This window comes from Vulpes lagopus, chromosome 2, assembly GCF_018345385.1.
Source record: "Vulpes lagopus strain Blue_001 chromosome 2, ASM1834538v1, whole genome shotgun sequence".
In the NCBI taxonomy this organism is placed as follows: Eukaryota; Metazoa; Chordata; class Mammalia; order Carnivora; family Canidae; genus Vulpes; species Vulpes lagopus.
In genome coordinates this window covers 169,535,420-169,553,432 of record NC_054825.1, presented here as the reverse complement: position 1 = coordinate 169,553,432, position 18,013 = coordinate 169,535,420, and the positions used below count along the sequence as shown (strand labels likewise).

Sequence of the window (18,013 nt, the reverse complement as noted above, 5' to 3'; positions counted from 1 at the left end):
CTGAGCCTTTGTCACTTTCATGCCCCTGCCCTTGGAACCGTGTATGCTGTACCCGTAAAGTGCTCAGGAAGGCGGCCCACCCTCCTGCAGGCCCCTGCCTGGCCGGATCCAGCCTTCCGCCAGGTGCCTGGCACAGGGCCCAGACCTGGGAAGAGGGTGGGGGCTGCACAGCTTCTAGGGAATGGCCTTGTCCCTGGGAGTGTCTCTCAGGGTCTCTATCTTTATTTCATCTCTCAGTGTCTTCCTCTGTGTTTCTTTGTTCATATCTCTCTCTGTCTCTTTTTAAAAATGTTTTATTTATTTATTCATGAGAGACACACAGAGAGAGGCAGACATAGGCAGAGGGAGAAGCAGGCTCCATGCAGGAAGCCCGATGTAGGACTCAATCCCGGGACCCCAGGATCATGCCCTGAGTCAAAGGCAAACACGCAATTGTTGAGCCACCCAAGCATTCCCCCCCCCTTTTATTTTAAGATTTTTATTTATTTACTTGACAGCACAGGCTGGAAGAGGGGGTGGGAGAAATAGACTGCCTGCTGAGCGGAGAGCCTGATGTGGGGCTTGATCCCAGGATCCTGGGATCATGACTTGAGCCGAAGGCAGATGCTCAACCAACTGAGCCACCCAGGAGTCCCTGGTTGTTTTTTAAAAAATGATTCATGTATTTATTTGAGAGGGAGAGAAAGTACGTGCCTGTGAGGAACTGGAAGGGGAGAGGGAGACGAAGAGGGAGAGGGAGAAGCAGAGGCACCCCCACCCCCACCCCCAGCTGAGCAGGGAGCACCCAGCAGGGCTCGATCCCAGGACCTCAAGATCATGACCTGAGCTGAAGGTAGACACTTAAGCAACTGAGCCCCCCCCCCCCCCCCGCCCCCCCGTGCCCCTGTCTCTCCCTTCTTGTCAGTGCCTCCTTGTCTCTCTGTCTCACTTCCAGTTTTTAGTCTTCGGGATCTCTCCTGTCTCTCTCCTTTTTTTTTTTTTTTTTTTTTTTTTGTACTTCCATGTATTCCCGTTTGCTGTCTCTTCATCTTTCTTCCTCGGGCCCTCTGAATCTCTCCCTCTCTCTCCACCCCTGCAGCCCTGCAATGGCCCCTGGAGCAGACTCTGGTTGGCCTGTGGTGGGAACAGCCATGGGGATTAAGGAGCCAACGCCTGGCGTGGGGACCGCCTATAAGTCTCAGCAGAGCATGTCCCAGCTTCTGGATGGCCTTGGGGAGACCCTGTTTCGGGCAGGATCACGCAGGCCGCCTCCGCCCATGGCTGGGAGGCCACCACCGCTCTGCCTGACTCTGGCTCCATAGAACTTAAGACGCCTATTCGTCTATTCACCTGTTTGTTGAGAAAAGCTGTCAGCAGGATGTCAGGCTGACAAGCCCAGCCCCAGGTTGGGAGGCCCCGTGCCTGGGACTGCTATCCGCACCCCAAAGGGAGTGCGAGACAAAGGAATAGTCTTCCATCTTCTAGTGCCTTCTCTCCATTCATCGTTCTTCCTCTTTGGCCTTCTCTGGCCATTTCTGTTTCTTTCTTTGTCTCTCCTTTCTCTTTTGTCTCCCCATTTCTCCGTCCCTGTACCCCTTTGCTTTCCTCTGCGCCTCTGACTTGTGAGGTGGACGGGAGCAGTGTCAGAGTCTGCATTCTGTTCCCAACCCTGCCTTGCTTCCGGCTGTATGATCTTGGCCAAGTCCTTTCAGCCCTCTGAGTTTCTAAACGTGTGTAATGCTGCTTTGTCCTATAGGAAGCTTTATTCTTTTTTAATTTCTATTTTTCTAATGTTATATATTTATTCATGAGAGACACAGGCAGAGACATAGGCCGAGGGAGAAGCAGACTCACCATGGGAACCCAATATGGAACTTGATCCCAGGACTGTGGGATCATGATCCGAGCCAAAGGCAGACACCCAACCAGAGCCACCCAGGTGTTCCTTATAAGGAGCTTTAAATGGGGGGTGTTTGGAGTGAATGGGAAGCGCTGTGCATTAGTGTTATTTCTCAGTCTCTGTGGCTGTCTCCCAGCTGTCACGTTCTCTCTGCTTCCATGTCCATCTTTGCACAGCACCCTGCATCTCTTGCAGACCTATTCTGTCTACCTCTGGGCTTTTTCTCTGCTTCTGTGTCATCAGGCCCTCACAGCCCTTACCCCAGGAAACAATGTCTCCCAGTTTCTAGCCACTCTAGGGGTTGGGAGTAAGACTGATCAGTACAGTGACTCCTTTCTCTGCAGCCAGACATCCCTTCTCCTGATCCGGGGGTGGGGTGGGGTGGGGTGTCCTCCTCCCTGTCATTCAGCCCAGGCAGGTTTGAATCTTTTTTTTTTTTTTTTTAATTTTTAAAAGATTTCATTTATTCATGAGAGACACAGAAAACAGAGGCAGAGACATAGGCAGAGGGAGAAGCAGGCTCCATGCAGGGACCCCGATGTGGGACTTGATCCCGGGACCCCTGGACCACGACCTGAGCCAAAGGCAGACGCTCAACCATTGAGCCGCCCAGGCGTCCTAGGTTTGAATCTTTCATAAAGACACTTTATTAGAAAATGACACAAATAGCCCCCCCCCCCCCCCAAGGGCGCCCAGTAGAACGAGGCGAGCTCTCCTCCTTTCCCCTTGCGTTTCTCCGTTTCTGGGGGCGCAGAGCAGGTCAAGATGGGGGATGGAGGATGGCGGGGGCGGCAGGCACGGGGGCGGGGAAGCGGGTGTGTGCGCGAGAGGGGCGGGGGCACAGGGTGACGGGCGGGGGGATCCACCCTGCACCAGGCTGGCCTCCCCGGGAAGGGCGGCGGGGTTCAGCGCGTGCGCAGGCGCAGCTGGAAAGGCCGCGGGAGGTTGCCGAGCCCGGAGCTGAGCGGCGTCAGGTCGATGTCCTCGGGCGCCCCCAGCGGCTGCAGCGAGAAGCTCTGCAGGATGGCGGTGAGGTAGAGGAAGAGCTCCATGCGCGCCAGCGACTCGCCCAGGCACAGCCGGCGACCTGCGGGGTGCGGAGGAGCGGCCAGGTAAAGATGGGGTGAGCGGCTCCAGTCCCGGACTCTCGGAAAAAACTGTTTGGGTCACAGAGCCACTCATCTAAAGGTCTGGGAAAGATGCTTAAGTAAATCCTCCAAGGAGGGTCTGGCCCATACAAGGACAAGTTCATGGGTTCGAATTGCAGCTCTGTCGTTACTAGTTCTGTGACCTTGGGCAAGCCAGTTTCCGAGTATTTAAAATGGGGATGGGGACGCCTGGGTGGCTCAGCGGTTGAGCGTCTGCCTTTGGCCCAGGGCGTGATCCTGGAGACCCGGGATCGAGTCCCACATCGGGCTCCCTGCATGGAGCCTGCTTCTCCCTCTGCCTGTGTCTCTGCCCCCCCCCCCCGCCCTCTGTGACTCTCATGAATAAATAAATAAATGAAATCTTAAAAATAAAAATAAAATGGGGATGATGGGCAGCCCGGGTGGCTCAGCGGTTTAGCGCCACCTTCAGCCCAGAGTGTGATCCTGGAGACCTAGGATCGAGTCCCACATCGGGCTCCCTACATGGAGCCTGCTTCTCCCTCTGCCTCTCTCTCTCTTTCTGTGTCTCTCATGAACAAATGAAATCTTATTTTTTTTAAAGATTTTATTTATTTATTCATGAGAGACACAGGGGAAGAGAGAGGCAGAGACAAAGGCAGAGGGAGCAGCAGGCTCCATGCAGGGAGCCCCTACGTGGGACTCGATTCCAGGTCGCCAGGATCAGGCCCCGGGCTGAAGGCGGCGCTAAACCACTGAGCCACCCGGGCTGCCCCACAAATAAAATCTTTTTAAAAAATAAAATGGGGATGATGAAAAATAAAATTTAAAAAATGGGGATGAAAGTAGTGCCTCAGTAATTGTTGTGAATGGTACATACAGGTAAAGAAATGAGAATATGATGCTATGTAGGTCATACTGCGTGTCATATGTTAGTCTAGGCACTATATTGATAGTCATTAATTTAATCCTAATTCCAAGAGGTGGGCTTTATCATTCTCCATTTTATAGATGTGGAAGTTGAGGCTCATAGAGGTGAAGTAACATATTCAAGGCCGTTATAGCTAGGAGATGACAGAGCTAGGGTCTGGCTGGAAAACCCCAACTCTTAGCCACTAATAGCTCTAATAGCTCTTCTTAAAAGTAGCGCCTGGAGCACAGTAGGCAGTAGGGTAAGTGGCTTATTATCTCCCCACCCCCACCCCCGCCTCCCGCCTTTTAAATTTCTGCCCCTGGGTTAAACTGGAACGATTTTTTTCCCAGCGGGATCAAGACCACAGGCGTGGAAAACTAGAACTGCTCACCTGCGCCACCCAGTGGGGAGACTGATGGTGACCACTTCCAAGTTGAATTTTTCTTTTTTCCAAGTTGAATTAACATCCTGCCTCCCCACCTCCCTCCGTAAGGATTTAGCCATTATCTATCAGTCTATATAGGAGCAGAGATGAGAGGGAGAACAAATGTCTCCGCACACCCAAAGCTGAGGATTCGGTGGGATGAAGAAGCGAGAGGGTTTGGAAAGTGGAATTAGGACTGAGGAATGCAGATAGGAATGGGGCCCCAAAGACCCTGACTTGTCGCCATGGCTCTCACCAGCTGAGAAAGGCATGAAGGCAGGGCTCTTCTTGAAAGACTGATTGGCATCCAGAAAATGCTCGGGGTTGAATTCCTGGGGCGTCAGGAACTGGTTGGGGTCATAGTGGACTGTGTTAAGAAGGGTGATGATATCCGTGCCCTGTGTGGGTGGGGAGGAAGGATCAGTACGGTAAAAGATGTAGGAGATTGTCAAGCTGAAATCTCCACCCCACAGGGCTGGAGGTCCCAGGGACTTGATAACGAATGGGGCGTGGAGCATAGGACTCCAGCAGCAATTCAGGAAACGTGTGTCCCTGTCTGGGGTCCCAAGTGATGGGTGCTGGAAGCTGTGTTGACAGGGATGGGAGCTACCTCTCCTTGTCAGAGCAGATTTGGTGTTTCTGGGAATAGGGAGTGTTCTTTCAGAACAGTGTTTAGTAGGCACAGGGGTTCCCCAGGATGAAGTCTTGGGGATGCTGGAGAGAGATCCTGGGAAGTGGAACTGTCATGAGGAAGGGGTCTGGGGTTCAGGTCAGGATCCAGTCCATTATAGTACTGAATAGGGTCCTGGGAAGGGGCTGCGGTTCTGGATTTAAGAGCCTCAGATGTCTGTTCCTAAGGGCATGGGATGCCGATCACTAAGGCCCGGGGTACTGATTGCTAGGGCCTGGGATCCTCCTTGCTAGAGACGAGCATGCCATTCGCAAGTCTGGGATGCCTCTTCCTAGTGCGCCCGTTGCCAGGTGCCCAGCACACCTTGGGTAGCAGGAAGCCGCGAAAGCGTGTGTCCCGAATGACGCGGTGCGGCAAGTTCATGGGGATGACGTCCGCGAAGCGCTGCACCTCGTGGATCACCGCATCCGTGTAAGGCATGGCCGCTCGGTCCTCCAGCGCCGGCAGCCGCGCGCGTCCCACCACGCGGTCGATCTCCTCCTGGACGCGGGCTGCAGGTGGAGGAGGGACGGGGCAGCGCAGTCAAGGGCACCCAAGGGCTCGACTGGGCTGGGGAGAGGCATGTGTGGGCGGGGTCCAGCCAGCGCTTCCCAGTAGGGGCGCCGGCGCTGAGATGCCGGTGATGGTTAGCGGAAGCCTCGAAGGGAAGGGTTGGTTTGAGAGACGTAGGTGAGGGCGAAAATTTGGTTGGTGCAAGGGCTCCTAGGGGCAGGTTGTGCTGGGGGTGGGGGACCTAGGGGCTGCCTGGAGTCAGGTCCCGGATGGGGCTGCGGGGGAAGCTGAAGGACCAGGTGGGATGGAGGGTGGGTCGAGTGCGTGGGCTCGCGAAAGCCCCGGGAGACTGGGGGTGATGCAGGCGGCGTGAACTCCGATAGACTGTGCCGAAGGCCAGGGTTCCACGATCCGGCCACAGGCTGGGTTTGGGGAGCTGGGGTCCCAGACCATGCTGTGTGGGCGGGTGGTCAGGCTGACGGTTCCTGGCTGGCCCTGCGGGGGAGGCTCGGGCCCAGGCTCTAGCCGACTGTGATCGGGGCTCGAGGCTGGATGCGTGCTGTGTGGACCCGGTCAGAGGTGGGCCGCAAAGCAAGACCACGAGGGCGGGGTGCGGGTTCCCGCAGGCTGTGCGGGCCACGGGAGGGGGCTTGGGGGTTTGGCTGGGGGTCTCAGGCTACCCAGGAGGCCTGGGCTAAGTAGCATGCGGGGCGGGGCCGTGCCCTTTGGTTGTGGGCAGGGCTTAGAGGTAGGTGAGTGCCAAGCAGGTGTGCCCCGCGGCGCTGGGTGCAGGATCTCCGGGTCAGGCTTGGGGCGCGCGCACCTTGCACTTTCGGGTACTTCATGAGCACAAGGAAGGCGTGGCGCAGCGTGGTGCCCACGGTCTCGGTGCCACCGAAGATCAGGTTATGTGTGGTCATCAGCAGGGTATCCATGTAGAAGTGGCTGTGCGGGTCCTGCTTCTCCTGCGGGGGGAGAGGAGTGGGGGTCTGAGCCCTGAGAGATCCCGCCCGGACGCTGACCCCAGGCTGGGAGTCTGTGCGACCCGCTTCCCACAGCCCTGCACGACACCTGCTGGGTCTCACTTCAGTCCCTCCTCGGTTTAACTTTGTTTCCTCGGGGAAGCTGGGGAGCGCGGAAGGGCTGGGTAGAGGCACTCTTAGCCGCAAGGCCCACAATTAACAGATCCTTAAGGACTTCTTAATGAGCTGTTAATTGGCAGTGGCCCCCAGTGGCTCCGGGGCTCCATCCGGGCAGAGCTAAGTGTTTCAACTTCACTCCCCAGATGCAGGGAGATCATTCTCAAACCTGCTCAGCCCGGGATCCGTGTTGGTTTGAGGCGGGGGCGGCAGGTCAGACCAGAGACGACACTTCCAGGCCAGGCTTACTTGTGCCATTTTGTTGAGGAAACAATCAATGAAGTCCCGGGGACAGCTGGGGTCGAGGGAGTCCTGGTGGTCGCGGACGCTGCGGGCGATGAGGTCTTTCATGCACCCAAAGTTCTGGAAAAGGCGCCGGTGTGGCCCAGGTATCCAGTCCAGGAGGCTCGGAAAGATGTTGTACAACTGGGGATGAGGGAGAGTGGGAGGGGTTTGGGGGATCAGGCAAGGTGTGTGTGCGCGCGTGGCTGCCAGTGAGGTCAGGTGGAGCAGGTGGGCACGGGCGGGATCTTGTGGGTCAGCTGGGTTCCGGAGAGACCGAGGTGGGACGCGGGCTCTGGGCGTCTACCGCAACGTGGTGGGGAGACCGACCTTGGCAGGACCCGGTGGTGCGGCGCGGGGGGCGGAGCCAGACGGGAAGGGGCGGGGCCAGACAGCCCGTCACCTCGTCTCCCCGCCCGCTGTTTCCCCTTTCCCGGGACAAGATGAACCCCAACCCCCAACCCCGTCCCGCCAGAGCTAGGCCTCCTGACCTCTCCCCAGGGGCCGCTCATGATTTGGAAGTTGTCATTAATGAGGCGGATAATGGTGAGCAGACGCTCATCATCGTAGTCAAAGCGGCTGCCGAAGATCACCGAGCAGATGATGTTGGACACGGAGCGGCTGAGCACAAACGTGGGGTCGAAGGGCTTGCCTGAGAGCGAGGGGCAGAGTGGGTCAGAGGGTGCATTGGGCAACACACCAGACCCCGTGCGGCAACAGCGCCAGAGGGCACAACACCCCGCCCAACAATGACAGTGCGACTTGCAGCACAGATGGTCAGGCCGTCTAACATCTAACACCCCAGGTGCTACTGCATGTTAGATGTACTTGGCAACACGCCAGGCAGGACAGAACCCACAACATCCTGTCCTGGTGGACACCACCACTGAACAACCGAACAGACTGTTCTTTACTGTACGACACACAGCACACACCAAACAATGTGCACGCAACATACAATACAAGATAATATCCCATCAGCACCTGATAACACTACAACCTCACCCAGTAATGGCACAGCAACACAACATCTAACACCCAATGATCTGAAGACTGAACAGATCATAGAAAATAACAAGTTAGTCATTATAACAACAGTCCAGGAAACTGAGTCTGGAATTAGAGAGACATAGTTTGGATTTTGGCTTGGCCTCTCAGTCTCACTGTGGACCTGATGAACTGACTTCCCTTCTCCGAGCCTCATTTTTCCTGTCTGTAAAGTGGGCTTGATGACAGTCTTCTCGTGGAGCTGTTATAAGGAGTCCATGAAAGTGTGGCTGGCTTGGATACCTGGGTGGCTTAGTGGTTGAGCATCTGCCTTTGGCTCAGGTGGTGGTGATCCCAGGGTCCTGGGATCGAGTCCTGCATCAGGCTCCCCATGGGGAGCCTGCTTCTCCCTCTGCCTGCCTCTGCCTCTCTGTGTCTCTCACGAATAAATAAATAAAGTCTTTTAAAAAGAGAGAGAGAAAGAGAAAGAAAGAAAGAAAGAAAGAAAGAAAGAAAGAAGAAAGAAAGAAAGAAAAAGAAAGAAAGAAAGAAAGAGAAAGAAAAAGAAAGAAAGAAAGAAAGAAAGAAAGAAAGAAAGAAAGAAAGAAAGAAAGAAAGAAAAAGAAAGTAGCTGGCTAAGGGCCTGGCTCATCCAGAGCCTGTATAAATCAGGGTGGTGTGATAGACTGAATAATGCCCCCCCCCCAAATATCCTTGTCCTCAACTCCAAGGACCTGTGAACACGTGATTAAGTTAAGGATTTTGAGATGGGGAAATTATTATTCGAGTGGGCCTAATGTAATCACAAGGGAGGCAGAAGGGTCTGAGTAACGAAAGGTGATGTGATGGAGAGAAGGAGAGAAGAGAGGGAGAGATTTTGGAAGATGCTATGTTGCTGGCTTTGAAGATGGGGGAAGGGACCACGAGGCAGGGATGCAGAGAGCCTCTTAGAGCCTGGAAAAAACAAGGAAGTGGATTCTCCCTTAGATCTTCCAGAAGGAGCCAGCCCTGCCAACTGTTTTAGTTTTATGGACTTCTAGAACTATATGAGAATAAATTTGTGTTGCTTTAAGTCAGTAAGTTTGTAGCTTTTTTTAAAAAATAGCAGTCATTGGAAACTAACTTAGGCAGTCATTATTCCTTTATTTATTTATTATTTTAAGATTTTATTTATTCATGAGAGACCCAGAGAGGGAGAGATTGAGAGGCAGAGACACAGGCAGAGGGAGAAGCAGGCTCCACACAGGGAGCCCAACGTGGGACTCCATCCTGGGTCTCCAGGATCAGGCCCTGGGCTGAAGGTGGCGCTAAACCACTGCGCCACCTGGGCTGCCCTATTCCTTTATTTATATTGTATCATTTAATCCTGCAGCATCGCTGGCCACATTTGCTCCCCCGGCCTCCCAAAGCCAGCAAGATTTGGAGATCAGAATAGAGAGCTGTTTACCTCTCTGCTTCAGTTTCTTCTCCTGTAAATTGGGGTTTATAAGAGGATCTCCTTCTTAGGTTTGGGTGATTGTTCAAGGAGGTAGTATGCACAAAGTCCTTAGAACAACGCTGGCATATGGTAGGCACCATGTAAGTGTTGGCTATTTCCATTTTTTTAAGTAAGCTCCAAGCCCAGCATGGAGCCCAATGTGGGGCTTGAGCTCATGACCCTGAGATCAAGATCTGAGCTGAGATCAAGAGTTGGATGCTTAATCAACTGGGCCTCAGGTTCATTGCTTGCAATAACTTCCCAGGATTTTGGGGGGAGGTGACATGTGTTCATACATATGAAGAGTTTAGTATAGTGCCTGGTGTCTAGGAAGCGCTCAGTAAATGGGCATTAGTGTGTTGAGGGTGGACCTTAGTGTCAGTAAGACACAGGTTTAAATCTTGGCTCCTCCACTGGCTAGTTTTATTATTTCAAGCCAGTTAGTTGACCTCTCTGTGCCTCAGTTTCCTTATCTGGAAAAAGGATCGCTCAGAGGCTTAAGGGGGTTATGCATGTAAGTGTGCTTAACACAGGGCCCCACAAGTGGAGCATTCTCAAGAGTGTCATCATCATCATCATCATCATCATCATCATCATCACCATCCACCACAATGATAACAACTGCATTCAAAATACCACACAGAGGGGGCACCTGAGTGGCTCAGTGGGTTAACTGGTGGACTCTGGGTTTCCACTCAGGTCAGGTCATGATCTCAGGGTAGTGAGATGGAGCCGCGGGTAGATTGCTACACTCAGTAGGGAGTCCGTTTGAAGATTCTCTCCCTTTGCACCTCCCTGCCCACTCTCCCCGCCCCCCTTCATGATAAATAAATCTTTAAAACAGAATACCTTGCAGAGACAGCACAACAGAGCGGCTACCATATGACCTATCCTGTCGCTATACATCAAGGAACACAGCACCTGAAACCGATCCACCTGCAGGGATCACCACTCTTATTGCGCTCCAAGTGAGGAGCCTCCAGGAGTTTTGAGTTCATGCCTACCCTATCTGGCAGTCCTGACCACTGAGGAGGATGGATGTGAGTTAGGGGTATCCTACTATGTTCGGGGACCCCAACCTTCAGTTTTCCTTAGCTCTGCCAGCAGGAAGCTGCCTTCCTCCAGGATCCGCTCCTCAATGCTTCTCTTCCCCATCCCGAAGTTCCTCAGAATCTGGACGGAGAACCTCCTCAGGACTTTCCACCGGTCCCCGTTGGAGAAGGCGATGCCTGGGGAGAAAGGGAGGGGCCAACTCAACTGATGACTTGTCCCCAAGACTACTACCATCCAAGTCTCCTTTCCTGATGACTGCTGGGAGAGAGGCTGAGAATTTGGAATCAACCCCCTATGTCCACCCTGGGAAGTCCTACCTAACCCTCCAGCCTGGGTCAAGTGCCACCTCTGAGCTTCCAGAGGGTCCTGGGCTTCCTCACCATGGTCCTGATCACTCTGCCTCTGTTTCCTTCATCGCAGACCTGATCTTTCTGAACTATCACCATCTAGCCATGGGGCTATCTCCTTCCCTAAGCTGTGAAGGTGGGGGTGAGAATGGAGGGAGGAAGGGGCTGTCTTGGTCACCACTGTGTCCCTAGCATTGTCCACAGTGTAGGGCTTACCACACCGGAGGTGCTGGTGGTGATTGCTTAAAAATTAATGAAAGCACAAATAAGGGAGAAAAGCAAGGGAAATAAACACTGAGGCATTGGGACCTCATTCAGGAACATGACAGATCCTCTTCGCTTCGTTCCCTGGACTCAGGGTCTTTGCACAGGCTGGTCCTTCTTCCAGAACACTCTTCACTCTTTGTCTGCTCCTGACTAGTGATCTTCATCTTTTAGGTCTCAACTTAGAGGTCCCTTTCTCCAGAAAGCTCTTGCTGGCTCTCCCTCCCTGGCTGGCTCAGGTGCTTCCTCTGGGCTCCCACAGTTCCCCTGGCATCCCGCATTCCATTGTATGTGCCATAGTCTGGCGGTGGGGCTAACAGTAGGATAAGGTCTCTGATGTGTTTGTTTCTGATTGCCCTGGAGCAAGCAGAGAACTAGATGCTAAAGAAGAAAAAACCTCAGTGATTTTCTTGCATTGCCTGCATTATCTCATTGATTTGTAACAACTTTCTCATGCTAGCGGACTCAGGGTCAGAGAGGGGAAGCCACTTATCCAAAGCTACACAACCAGTAAGCAGCAGACCCTGTTGTTTCTTATCCTCTGTGGTATGTATTGAATTAGATGGTAGCTATTTTTAGTAACAGGTAACGTATGTATCCAGATGTCCTCTGTGTGAAAGTAGCAAGGTGACTTTCTCAAATGCTCTGTGTCCACCTCCTTGCATTTGGTGTACCTGGACAGGTGAGGTCATAAGGTCAAGTCCAGGAAGGGGACATGAAGGTGGAAAGTGTATTCAATACACAATAGGTGGATTTTTGTTTTTAACCAGAGCTCTTGACTTCCAAATCCTGGAGCAGCTGGGACCCATCTAGTGAAGGGGACGGGGGAGCCCTAGGTCTTCTTTAGGGGGAGAAGAACAGTCCAAGGTACAAGTCTCCAGGATCTCCTTTCCAATCAGAGAAACGTTCTGTCAACTTACTCTTTCTTTATCTCCTTTGTCATTTATTGGTCCCTGTCACATGGCTTTCTTTGAATAAAAGATTAATGTTAAAAAAAGAAAGAGGGGATCCCTGGGTGGCTCAGCTCAGTTTAGTGCCTGCCTTTGGCCCAGGGCGTGATCCTGGAGTCCCGGGATCAGGTCCCACATCGGGCTCCCTGCATGGAGCCTGCTTCTCCCTCTGCCTGTGTCTCTGCCTCTCCCTCTCTCTCTCTCTCTGCCTCTCATGAATAAATAAATAAGATCTTTAAAAATAAATAAATAAAGAAAACCCACAAGACAAGGTGATTTCCAAACCTAAGGAGGACAGGATATTGAGATAGAAGAGGTTTGGGGTTGATATGAATTGCTGGATGGGTGGATCTGGGTTTGGATCAGGAAAGGGATGACAATGGGGGATGAGAGGTGATTATGGGACTCATGATAAACTGAGTGAGGTTGCTGATGGGAATGGAGTTGTGTAGATTGGGAAGGAATGGTAGATTGGGGTGGAGTTTGAGCTTGGGCTTGGGTAGATATGTGCCAGGGTTGGTTTTGGTGATGGTAGTTTGATTAGGGTTGAAAATGCAACTGGGAACTGAAAACTTCAATAGGTGATGAAGATAGAATATAGGGCTGCAGAGAAAAGTGATGGTGGAGTTCAGTTTGAAGGGTTAGGATGGGGTTGATAACAGATTTTAATGTGGGTACTGGGAGAGGGTTCATAATGGGAATGGAGGGAGGGAGATGTATCAGCGTTGCAGATAAAGATGAAATTGAAGATGGAATGGGGAACATGGAGGTAGGGTTGATGAGGACCCGGTTGAGGTGGGCAACGTGGGCTGGGCCAGATAATTTGGCCACTTGACTGAGATGGAAATTTGATCATGTGGTTAGGCTGGAGGTAGGGATTGGAATGAGAATGGGATTGGAGTTGGATGGGGATGGGGATGGGGATTGGTATAGAAGTGCATTTCAGGGACGCCTGGGTGGCTCAGCATTTGGGTGGTTGCTTTTGGCTCAGGTTGTGATCCCGGGATCCGGGATTGAGTCCCCCATCGGGCTCCCCACAGGGAGCCTGCTTCTCCCTCTGACTGTGTCTCTGCCTCTCTCATAAATAAACAAATAAATCTTAAAAAAAAAAAAAGAAGTGCATTTCAAGATGGTGGTGGGATGTGGGGATGGAGAAGGTGGAACAGACAGACTCTAGACTAGCGCTGTCTGGCTCCACCCAGCTGGTGTCATCGGTGAGACCAATAGCCCTGAGTATAACTAAAATTGGGAGGACATTCTCCTACTCTTGTCCCTTCCCTCAGTGTAGAATGAGTTGGGGTGGAGAAGATGGGGAGCAGGCTTACCATTGCCCTTAGTGAAGTTGAAAAAGACAGGGTAGTCACCACGGCCACTAAAATCCTCCCCTTGGTCCACAAGGGCCTCCTTCACGGCTTGGTACCCACTGAGGACCACCACGCGTCTCGGCCCCAGGTACACTGTGTACACCGAGCCATACTCCTTGCTCAGCTGGGAGTAGGAAGACAGACGTCACAGGGGTGTTTGGGGCCCTGAGACCCCTCCCCCAGTTCCTCCCCCCTCTTCCAAGCCTAGATCCTTGCACCTTGGTGAGAGAGGTCAGCATGTCTTGGGAGCGAAGCTGCAGCAGGTTTCCCAGGAATGGGAGGGGTCTGGGGCCTGGGGGCAGCTGGCTCTTGCCCCTTGAATTGAGGATCAGGAACAGAAAGGCGAGAGCCAGGAGCCCGAGCAAGATGGCTGTGCTCACACCATCCATGGTGAAAGCAGCTGCAGGTATCTGGGGGTGGGGCAGAAGAGGAGAGGGTGGGATTGGGGAGAAAGTGAGACCCCCTCACTCCACATCTCCTGGGACTTGCCTTCCCCAGGCCCTAGAAGTGATGGCAGGCAAAGAGAAGAAAGGAGGTAGAGAGAGGTAGGGATGGAGAAAGGCCAGGGGATGAGGGGAGGGAAGTGGGGAGGTGGGGAGGGAGAGAGGGAGCGCACACAGAGACAATAGAGGCAGAGACAGTCAAAATACAGAGAGATTGACAGCAAGAGAGACAGCAACAGAACGGAGACAGACGGAGAGACAGAGAGAGACACATGGAGATAATGAGGGATACAGGGAAAACCAAGTGAGTTATCTGAGTATCTATAGATGTCTGCCAATCATCTAGCTATCTGCCTGCCTGTCATCATCTGTCATCTATCATGAGACCGAAACTTATGCAGAGACAGTGATAAGAGATACAGACACAGGGGGGCAGAGACAGACAAATGAAAACACAAAGCTAGAGAAAGAAGAGGGAGATAGAGAGACACACACTTCCCGGGAGACATAAAGACAGACACGGAAAGAGAAAGGACAGGAAAGAGAGACAGAGCTGTACTGAGACTGAAGGGGAGAAAGTGACAGAAAAGGGAGATGCACAGACAGACAGACAGACAGGCACATGGAACATTAGACAGAGACGCACAGAGACAGAGAAAGAGGCAGAAGCAGAAGCGGAGGGACGGAGTCCAGAGAGACATACCACCTGCTGGGTAAAGCACAGTCCCTGGAAGTGCCGGTGCTCAGCCCCGCTGAGAGCTCTAGAACGTAGCAGACGAACAGAGAGCCAGGAAAAAACCCAGAAAGACAGTCCCAGAGACCTCGAGACCCCTCGGAAGAGGTGATAGGGAAGGTCCCGGCTAGTCTTAGCGACAGGGAAATGAAGCCGGTGACCCCTCTCTTGAGAGCCATCCTCCTCTGTGACCTGCACCAGGTTCTTTACCTGCTGAATTTTGGGGGGCAGCCGAGGTGTGATCTGCTCCAGATCTGTGCCCAGCCGCTCTGGGTATGCCTAGGGGGTGGGGGCTGCTCTTAAATCATCTCTGTCCACACCCCTTGCCCCCCGCCCCTAGGTTTTCCAGTGACTTTTAATCCCTTCCATTTTCTTGCCTTACCTTTCAAGTGGCCCAGGGCTTGGGGCTCGCAGCCAGCTGGAGTGATGCCTCGGTGGGTGCCACCCCTTGGGAGCCCTCCAGTGGCCTCTTTGGGGCTGACCTAATCTCTCCTTTACTGTGATCAATAGTAGCCCTTTGCCCTACAGTAGGGCGAAATCTTTTCCATTTTTTTCTTTAAAGACTTTACTTATTTATTTTGAAGAGAGAGAGAGGGTGCAAGTGGGGAGAGGGGCAGAAGGAGAGGGAGAGGGAGTATCTGAAGCTGGCTTCATGCGGGCTCACACTGGGCCGGATCTCACCACCCCAAGACTGTGACCTGAGCCTAAATCAAGAGTCGGAGGCTTAACCAACTGAGCCACCCAGGTACCCCAAACTTTTCCTTTTTTTGCCATTTGGGGCCCTAGGTCTCATTTTGGGTTGGATCTGGGGTTTCGGGGCTCGGCAGAATGAGCCAGGGATTGGGGCAGGATCTGTTCGGTGTTTTGGGCACTTGGTCTGTTTTTCTGAGTTCAAGTTCTTTCCTGCCCCTGACTGGTCATGTGACCCAGGCAAGTTTCTTTCTGTTCTGGACTGGAGTTCTCCCACTCTCTGGCACCTGTTCACAGCTCTTCTGGCCATCCTCTGTCTCTCACGGTTGGTCTCTGAAATTCTGTGTGTGTCTCACTTTGCTTCTGCTTCTGAATCCTTTGGTCTCTCTTTATGTCTCTCTCATTCTTGCACCCTGTGTGTTTCTGGGTCTCTCATCTCTGTTTTATTTTTTAAAAAATTATTTATTTGACAGAGAGAGAGAGAGAGAGAGAGAACAAGCAGGTGGAACAGCAGAGGCAGAGGGAGAAGCAAGCTCATCCCCGAATGGGGAGTCCGATGTGGGGCTTGATCCTAGGACTCTGGGATCATGACCTGAAAGGCAGATGCTTAACTGACTGAGCCACCCAGGTGCCCCTCTCATCTTTGTTTTGTCTCTAATTCTCTCTGTGATTTTTCTTTTTCTCTCTGCTTCCCTCTCCCTGTAAGTCTTTCTCAGTCACTGTCTCTTCCTTGACCCTCTGGGTATCTTTCTCTTTCTGTCTCTCATGCCTCCATGAATCAGATTGCAGTGGGCAGTGTTGAAGTGGGCTGAGATTGAGGGAGGATTTGGAGGAAGTTGGAGAACAGACCTCAGATTTGTTTGCTTTAAGCTTTTATTTTATTTTAGAGAGAGAGTGAGAGCGGGCCAGGAGGGGCAGAGGGAGTGGGGGAAAAAGAATCCCAAGCAGACTCCACACTTAGCATGGAGCCCGATGTAGGGCTCCATCTCATGACCCTGAGATCGTGACCTGAGGCAAAATCAAGAGTGGGGCAATTAACCAACTGAGCCACCCAGGTGCCCCTAAAGATTTTATTTTATTTTTTATTTAAAGATTTTTTAAATTTATTCATTCATGAGAAAGAGAGAGAGAGAGAAGCAGAGACACAGGCAGAGGGAGAAGCGGCTCCACGCAGAGAGCCTGATGTGGGACTCGATCCCGGGTCTCCAGGATCACACCCTGGGCTGAAAGCAGGCACCAAACTGCTGAGCCACCCAGGGATCCCAAGATTTTATTTTATTTCATTTTTTTTTTAAATTTTTATTTATTTATGATAGTCACACACACACAGAGAGAGAGAGGCAGACACAGGCAGAGGGAGAAGCAGACTCCATGCACCGGGAGCCCGATGTGGGATTCGATCCCGGGTCTCCAGGATCGCGCCCTGGGCCAAAGGCAGGCGCCAAACCGCTGCGCCACCCAGGGATCCCAAGATTTTATTTTAAATCCCGAGATCAAGAGTCTCATGTTCTCCCAATTGAGCCAGTAGGTTTGACCTCATACTTGAATGATTCCCCTGCAGCCTTCTGCCTACACTGTCTCCCCCCACTCTCCTCAGCCCCCACCAGCGGTGCCTGCTCTGGGTTCCTGCCCCCAGAAACTGGCAAGGTCAGGAGGGCAGGCTGCAAAACATGGATCTAGGCTAGGACTCCAGTGCTAGGAGTTAGGGTGGGGAAGAGAGCCCCTGAGGTTAAGAGTCTGGGAGGCCAGGTGGTATGTGGGTGCCCCCACAGGTCTGTGGGTATACACAGTGTTTGCCTTTCCCATGAAGATGAGGAAGTGCTTGAAGGTCCTGAGAAACTTGACACCTGAGGTCTCAGGCACATGGCAGGATGGAGGTGGGGCCCATGCTGTTGTTTAAGTTCCAGAGAGTCTGGTTAGGGCAAGCCCTGGAAGAAGGGTGAAGGCTAGATTATGGGATTATATATCTCCAGTTTCCCTTGGCATCTACTCCTACTTCTGGGGCAAGGGGCAGGACTGGATCCATCTGAAGCCTATAAATTACTTTTCCTTGACCCTAAAAGTGAGTTGAGAGGGTCCAGATGGGACTGCCTCTCTGGGGAACATGGCACTCATAAGAAGGGATTTTAAGGGGCTTTGAGTTCTTATAGTCTGACTTGCTCTCCTGCTACAGAGAAAATGTGGGATAGGGGGGCTGTGTTGTAGGGTTTCTCAACCCTGGTACTATTGACATTTGGGCTGGATAATTATTTGTGTGTGTGTGTATGTGTAGCGGGGAGCTATCCTGTGCATGGTAGGATGTTTAGCTGTATGTCTGGTCTCTGCCTATCTCTCTGATGCCGAAAGTGAAATTAGAGGTTGACCTACATGCAAGCTAGACGGTTCTAAGAGGTTCCAAAAGTGGCCTCACATTTTGCCTATAAGCCATCCTACAATGAAGGGGGCTCAGGGGAAGGTTACACAGGACTGGTCAATAACTATGATATAGAAGAGCTGTGGTTTAGGGTAATTAATGAGGGAAATTATGTTAAAGTGTTTCAGAAGTCCCTTTTATTATCTGATTAAATCTTTCATGCAGTGGAAAGATACCGAGAAAGATTAAAAAATGGCAAGTATTCGAAGAGTCTTAAAAAATTATAGATTTTGGGATGCCTGGGTGGTTCAGTGCCTAAGCATCTACCTTTGGCTCAAGACATGATCCCAGAGTCCTGGGATCAAGTCCCACATTGGGCTCCCCTCAGGGAGCTTTCTTCTCCCTCTGCCAATGTCTCTGGCTCTG

At 52.3% G+C, this 18,013-nt stretch overlaps 1 protein-coding gene across 1 annotated transcript; it reads right to left on the bottom strand.

The window, feature by feature from the left end:
• Window positions 1-2,377: 2,377 nt before the first annotated feature.
• Window positions 2,378-14,945, bottom strand: LOC121476052 (cytochrome P450 2F5). The gene is made up of 11 exons (XM_041729778.1): window positions 14,927-14,945; window positions 14,755-14,823; window positions 13,587-13,778; window positions 13,330-13,492; window positions 10,470-10,619; window positions 7,418-7,578; window positions 6,894-7,070; window positions 6,329-6,470; window positions 5,317-5,504; window positions 4,579-4,720; window positions 2,378-2,966 (listed from the first exon to the last, which is right to left on the bottom strand). The coding sequence occupies exons 3-11, from the start codon at window positions 13,755-13,757 to the stop codon at window positions 2,785-2,787; spliced, it is 1,476 nt and encodes a 491-aa protein (XP_041585712.1). The 5' UTR covers window positions 13,758-13,778; window positions 14,755-14,823; window positions 14,927-14,945; the 3' UTR covers window positions 2,378-2,784.
• Window positions 14,946-18,013: the final 3,068 nt, after the last annotated feature.

Bases quoted from the DNA above. Each gene is read 5' to 3' on its own strand.
- LOC121476052 (XM_041729778.1), bottom strand. From the start codon at position 13,757: ATGGATGGTGTGAGCACAGCCATCTTGCTCGGGCTCCTGGCTCTCGCC. The intron at 13,493-13,586 runs GTGCAAGGATCT...TCCTACTCCCAG, and splicing joins TGCTGACCTCTCTCACCAAG to CTGAGCAAGGAGTATGGCTC. The intron at 7,579-10,469 runs GTTGGGGTCCCC...CCTCGCTCTCAG, and splicing joins AGAGCTAAGGAAAACTGAAG to GCAAGCCCTTCGACCCCACG.